Here is a 7,216-nt window from a genome sequence, read left to right as displayed (position 1 = left end):
TCCATATTCATCACACATGACAGGAAACACATTTACAGTAATTCAGCCTTCAAACAAACTTAGTAAGAAGATCAAAATCAGACTACTGCTAACTGAGAGGAAATGTTCCATACATGACTTTCATTTGGTTCACTAAGTTAAATACTGGGAAAAAAAAACATTGTGATTGCTGGGCTTTAATGGTGTGGTCAGTGTGTAGCAGCCAGGAGATGATCCGTCCAAAGAGGTCTGCCATAAATTCTCTGCTCGAAATTAATATCCAACACAATGTGATGTTTATGACCTTCCAGCAATTTATACTTGTGTACAAATAGACCCACATGCATCCGTTCCTTAGAAACCTTGTGACCCTAAAGATTTTTAACGATCCTATTTCCTACATATGACACTTAACCATTTTCCTACATGATGGGGAAATGTTATTGCACGCTGGGTTTACTTTGTTGTCAGAATACTCTGGAGTAGTAGAGAGTTTAAAATGTTGCCACCGTTGTATCTGTTTTATTGCGATTCAAGGACACAAAGCTTTGTATCTCTTCTGGAGCACTTCTTCTGCCAACACAATGACGCACAAGCCCTCTCTGCATTTTTCCATCACCTAACATTAGGCTCTTTATAATGTCTTTGTATGTTCCCGAAACAACAAATACAAATACAAATACAATACAAATACTTTTACTAAAAATAGTTTTGTCTGTGCAGCCTGATAAAGTTTATTCCTCTGTGTCATAGCTGGAGCTAAACGATGATTTGAATAGTCAAGTTGAAACTTAATCTGCAAATACTTTCATAATTGATGAAATGTTTACTTTTTTTAAGCGAAAACCAAAAAGAATTCAGTGGTTCAGCTTCTAATTTGTCAATATTCACTGGTTTTCTAATTCTGTGGTAGAAAATGTAATATCGCTGAGTTTGGAGCTGCTGGTTGGACAAAACACGACATTTTAAGATGTAACCTTGGACTCTAATATAAGACCTGCATTTATCCCAAACTATCCCCTTTTTTTTAAATTAAAGACACAGTGGACCACACCATTGCACTAGATGACATATTCCATCAGTATTATTTTGACTCCCACATACATACTGCCGTGAATATCCACGAGAGCACTAATGTGTAATCTGTGGCTGGAAATAGTCCAAAGCACATGCAATGTTTACTCTTATTTGACTGATGTTGACCAAAATCTACCGAGCAGCTCTTTTAGAAATCCGTGTACCATTATATGTCACATTTGAGACCCTGAGGGTGGTACGCAGTGATATAAATTAAATTAAATTAAATTAAATTAAATTAAATTAAATTAAATTAAAAAAATAAAATACACGATAGGCCTACTTATTCTTAAACAATTTGTATCCAACAGGGGGTGTCTCCATGTCTCGGCCGGTTCTCGAGAGATTAGGCTGCTATCGCGATATTTGGGTCATGTGATATTTGGCTGAAAAGTCTGACGGCAGTCTTTTCCTCGAGGTGACGGAGACGAGCAGACACGCATTTGCGTGCTGCTGAAGAGATTTACTCATCATGGTAAGAGAAGTTATTCGGGGTGTTTAGTTATTGCAAAGTTTGTCGTTGTGGGATGTAATGGTAGGCTCTTTAACATTAGTTATGCTTTAATAAGAAAAAAAAACTGTTTTTTCATGCGTTTACTCCCGCCGAGTAGAAGGCCTGCACATACTTAGCCACATGGGTGGCTAACGACAGCTGGAAATTGTTTCTTTACTTCTTCAACCGTCACTACAGACATGGTCATCTTTATCTCTTATACATAGAAGTGAAAGCCAGCGATTTATTATTTTTTAACTCTAACATATTACTTGGTGGTGCTCTAAAGTTAGCTTGCTGCGCTGCTAGCATAAGTTAGCCTGCTGCGCGTTAACACGGGCCCAGCTCAACACGTGGGTTCATGACGACAACGTGGTTGCGCCACAACCGGCTGCGGTATTTTAAGAACACTGAGCGCTTAATTCGGAGCAATCGTTTAAGAAGTTTTTTCGTTTGAATATTTTATTGCATGTGTCGCACAACTAGCGTTAGCTGTGACTCGACCAACACGTGCCTCCCATGTGCGCCACGTGGACACCGGAGACGCATTTCATTTTACAGATTTTCTATTCTGCCTCTTAAGTTAATATTCTGACATCTGTCCATAGTTCTCGGTGTCGCTCTTTAATCCAAATGCATTTACCTTCCAGGTGCTGCTGAACGTGTTGTTCGAGCATGCTGCGGGCTACGCGCTATTCGCCGTCAAAGAAGTGGAGGAGATCGGGATGCTGCTTCCTCAGGTCGGTCTCTGGTCCTCGCGGACTTTTTGCCGTTTTTATGCGTTTGCCTTCCGGATGAAGCTAATTTAGCTGCCGGTGTGTTTCAGGTGGAGGAAAGCGTGCTGAGCATCGGGAAGTTTAACAGCATGGTGAGCCTGGCTGCGTTCTTCCCATTCAAGTCTGCCCAGGGTGCTCTGGAGAACATGAACGCCATCTCAGAAGGCCAGTTGACTTCCTACTTTGTGACTGTATCGCTGTCCTCAGTTGTAATGATGTTCTATAATCTGTCAATCCCCTGATATACCGTGTTGACATCTCCAATTATCCTGAACAACTGAGGATACACTTTTGAAATGTTTGATTACCTAAGAACTGGGCTTTTTTCCATTCAGCGACAGTGATTTCAATAAATGTACCTCTAATTTTACATAATGGCAGTTGGCCAGTAGAAACAAAATTGTTGTCATGCAATATGGCTCATCCACCATGTGTCCTGATTGGGCTATAAGTGATTGAATGAGGAATTAAGTGTAGGAGAAAACATTGGCCGGGTGGAAATTAGTTCAGTAGAGGGAAATCAAGTATTTTGTAAAAATTACTGCACAATCTAAGCTTCGATGTAAGTGTGCAAATAGACGAGTAACCTTCCCTCTTCACTTGCAGGCGTGGTTCATGCTGACCTGAAGTTGTTCCTAGAGACGAACCTGCCCCTCTCTGTAAAGAAAAAAGCTACTTTGGGGGTTTCAGATGCCAAGATTGGAGCAGCGTTACAAGAAGAATTCAACCTTTCTATCCAGACTGGAGGGGTGGTGGCAGAGATAGGCAGAGGTAATTCGCCTTATATTTCTCTTGGTTTAGAAGACCATGCTTTTTGTTTGCACATACGAAGTTGGGAGCAAGTACACTCTAAAATTCTAAAATGGAGAACTGTAGTGTTTTACAAATGTGGCCTGTTGTGATGCAATCTTGTGACCCTGAAGCTCATGAAGGTTTATACTGAAAATCTGAACAGCCACTGGTCACATGTCGTTCTGCTACAGTTCCATTTGACTCAGACAAACCCTTCATTTTGTTATCTGTCCTGTCAGGTGTGCGTTTGCACTTCCACTCCCTGGTGAAGGGTCTGACTGGCCTGGCTGCCTCCAAGGCACAACTGGGTCTGGGCCACAGCTACTCCAGAGCTAAAGTAAAGTTCAATGTCAACAGAGTCGACAACATGATCATACAGTCCATTGCTCTGTTGGATCAGCTGGACAAAGACATCAACACTTTCTCCATGCGTGTGCGGTAAGTTCACATGACAGACTGTTATTTCAGCGTTAACTCAGCAGCTGCCGTTATTATGTGGAGTCACTCCAACATACCATGTATTTATGTGATGACTGGAGTTTGTAGCTTCTGCTTTTGACACTATAGTAGCTCTATGCGTGTTCTTTGTTCTCACACTTGCTGTCTTGTCTGCAGTGAATGGTATGGCTACCACTTCCCAGAGTTGGTCAAGGTCGTGCCAGACAACTTTATGTACTGCCGCTTGGCTCAGCTCATCGGAAACAGGAAGGAGCTGTCGGAAGAGAGTCTGCCGAGTCTAGAGGAGGTGGTGATGGATGCAGCCAAAGCTCAGGCCATCCTGGAGGCATCCCGGTCCTCCATGGGTCAGCAAACAATCCTTTTCTCTTTCTTTAACAATTTAAAAAACTCATGTGAAACTCATTGTCACTTTAAATTGCGCCATGCCCCTTTTTTGCCCACCTGGACCAATGATTGTCTTTGGTGACTAACACAGGGGGGCAGAGTACTTCTCTCATAAACCTGTAGTGAAGTTGCAAGTACCCACTGCGGATCCTGTCGGGAGAAACACACACAACCAGTGTAAAAATATTTGAAGCTGAACCTATTGCATAAAGTGTAAGTAGTAATATCCCTGCTCATGTTTGATCTCGGTTTCTCCAGGTATGGACATCTCTCCTATTGACCTGATCAACATTGAGAGGTTCTCCAATCGTGTAGTGTCTCTGGCTGAGTATCGGCTGGGACTGCAGGAGTATCTGCGTTCCAAGATGAGCCAAGTGGCTCCAAATCTAGCAGCCCTGATTGGAGAAGTGGTAAGTTGTTTGTTTTTTTGTTTTTAATATACATAACTTGAGGACCAATGATGTCATACCAAATCTGTCAATCCCCTGAATCAATGTGTTGATAACCTCCGGTCCTGATGGTCCTCAGATGTTTGCCCAGCTTACATTCAAGATGAATGGTAGCTTCTCTAGAGCTGTTTTTCAGTGAAACTGATGCTTTTTTTTTTTTTTTTTTTTCTCTCTTCTTTAGGTAGGAGCTCGTCTGATCTCCCATGCCGGTAGTCTAACCAACCTGGCAAAGTACCCGGCCTCCACTGTCCAGATCCTAGGAGCAGAGAAAGCCCTCTTCAGGTACTGGGGCACCCCCTCCCTGCTGGGGAAAGAAGTGGTTGCAGTGATGGCAGGGCTGGGCAAGGGCAGAGCAGTGTGACTGGAGTAGACTAAACGTTTTCTCCAGAGTGATCCCTCTGCACTAATGCACTCCCACAGTCTGAGCAACCACTCACAGCACTGAGGTAGACTATCTTTAAAAAAAAAAGCAACAAAAAAATTAGTGGTTGCTTTTTTAGAAAAAAAATAGTTTGTTTGTCATCATTAGACGGGACTTTCATTTCTAGTCTACATGGCACTGCTAGAACCAACTGAGTGGAACAGATGCAACTGACTTCCCGTTTTACTTGTCTGGAGAACATTTGTATCTGTTCATGAATATGAAGTTGTATTTTTACAGAGCTCTAAAGACTCGTGGCAACACCCCCAAGTACGGGCTCATCTTCCACTCCACCTTCATTGGCCGTGCTGCTGCCAAGAACAAAGGCCGCATCTCCAGATATCTGGCAAACAAGTGCACAATCGCCTCACGTATTGATTGTTTTTCTGGTGAGTAACAAGACAACATGATTCCCATTCAATCAATGTGGCATAATTGCAATGATGCTCATATTTTTCGTCAACAGTAGTCATCCTTAGGGATGGTGGTGACAATCGTATAACTGAGCAACGCCTCGGCTCACTTTAAACTACCGTCGTCCACTGCAGGCCTTGTGATTAGTTTATTTGAATTCTTTTTTTTTTCCTTGCAGAGGTACCTACAAATGTGTATGGTGACAAGCTGCGTGGACAGGTGGAAGAGCGCTTGTCTTTCTACGAGACTGGCGATGTGCCACGGAAGAATGTAGATGTCATGAAAGAGGCTGTCAAAGAGGTGAGCTCAGAAAATAAGCATGTGCATCGCCGTGATATTAAACGCGACACAATAAGTGTCTTTTGAAGTGAATTTGTTGCAAGGGTTTGTTCAAATGCTTACAAGTTTAGAATCTGTACATGCTGTGAATGATGACAAGTCTTGCCCTGACATCACCGTGGGGGTACAAACTGATTTAATGAGCCTGATGCAGCATTATTTTTTTCTGGAGGGAAAACATGATGGTTGCTCTCTGGTTGGCCTTTCATTTAAACAAAATGTTCCATCTTAGGCCACTGATGCTGCAACGGAGATGAAGAGGAAACTGGAGAAGAAGGAAAAGAAACGCAAGAAGCGGGAAAAGAAGCTGCAAGAAGAAAATGGTGACACCAACGGTGATGAAGTTGAGGTAAGCATCGATTTGTAGTATCTGGCCACGCATGTTTTGATTTGAGGTTTGACCCACACATGGTCCTGTCTCAGTGTACGACGTGCTATATAAGACTCCTGACTCCGAACCATTGGCTGGTCCTAATCAATGGACTTGATCACTGAAGTGAGTCGGACATTGCAGTCACCTAAAGGATGCTTTTGTGATTTTATTTATATTGCCACAAATCACCAATTTGGCTGTACATCTGCTGTCCTCGGGACCCTCATCTTAAGAAATTGCAAGAATCTAGTCGACATTCATGGACCAATTTTTCTGTATTGTGGCTTTTGAGACTGGATGTTCTGGATTTGAGCCATGTTATAGCGATGGGGGGGAAAGGTTGTCTGATTTGTTTTGTGGGAGTTAAAATACAGAGTGATATCTGATTCTTTAATGTGGTGCTGGATGCCATCTAGAACTTAACCTTTTTTTTTTTCTTCCTTGCAGGCAGAGACTGAAGATGCGGAAACACCAGTAGCTAAGAAGAAAACGAAGAAACCAGCAGCCGAGGAGGTCGAGGCAGAGACCCCTGCTGCAGAAAACGGTGCAGAGGACACACCAGCAAAGAAGAAAAAGAAACGAAAATCTGAAGCGGTAGAGGTCCAGGCAGAGGAAGCCGCTGCCACAGATAATGGCGCAGAGGAGACGGATACTCCTGCAAAGAAGAAAAAGAAACGAAAGACTGAGACGCAGGAAGAGGAGGCAGCAGAAGAGACTCCTGAAACGCCCGTGTCAGAGAAGAAGAAGAAAAAGAAGAAAAAAGAGGCTGGTGATTAGAGACTAGTCGGATCTTTATTTGTGTACAGTTTTCCTTTTTTTTTTTAATTGAACTTTTCTTGAGATGAAGTTAATGTTATGTCTCTTTGGGAAACCTCCTAGAAGGTTAGACTGCAAATAAATGCTTATAACTGTGCCTTTGAGCTTGTGACATTTACTTTTACTTTTGTAAATACCTTGGCCATTAAACCCTTTTTCAAGAAAAAAAAATCTTGTATTTGGGTTCATGTATCACTTGTGTTAATGCATCCTGCAAATGTAATTGTGAGGCTGTCTATGATCACATGGTCATAAGTGACTTCTCTTGCTTTGGCAGTTAAGCCATGTTTGTCTAGTTTTAGGTCTCATCATTTGGTGTATTTGCAGTAGTTCTGGCTATCTGGCATCCTTTAAATATATGAAATGGCCTGAATCAGAAGTTTTGAACAGTAGGGACTATTAGTTATTCTAACAGATGTAAATTGCAATAGAGTGGCTATCACA

At 42.3% G+C, this 7,216-nt stretch overlaps 1 protein-coding gene across 1 annotated transcript; it reads left to right on the top strand.

Annotated features, from left to right (window-relative positions):
• The first annotated feature begins 1,455 nt into the window (after positions 1–1,455).
• nop56 (NOP56 ribonucleoprotein homolog) lies at positions 1,456–6,869 on the top strand. Its single transcript, XM_084036890.1, has 12 exons — positions 1,456–1,531; positions 2,200–2,289; positions 2,376–2,490; positions 2,932–3,096; positions 3,357–3,555; positions 3,733–3,920; positions 4,219–4,370; positions 4,591–4,691; positions 5,071–5,219; positions 5,423–5,544; positions 5,816–5,932; positions 6,404–6,869. Exons 1-12 carry the CDS (start codon positions 1,529–1,531, stop codon positions 6,731–6,733), a joined length of 1,731 nt encoding a protein of 576 aa, XP_083893016.1. The 5' UTR covers positions 1,456–1,528; the 3' UTR covers positions 6,734–6,869.
• Positions 6,870–7,216: the final 347 nt, after the last annotated feature.

The sequence above is a fragment of the Eutrigla gurnardus genome (assembly GCF_963514095.1).
Source record: "Eutrigla gurnardus genome assembly, chromosome: 2".
Taxonomy (NCBI): Eukaryota; Metazoa; Chordata; class Actinopteri; order Perciformes; family Triglidae; genus Eutrigla; species Eutrigla gurnardus.
The sequence above is the reverse complement of the archived record's forward strand: the minus strand, read 5'-3'. Positions and strand labels throughout refer to the sequence as shown.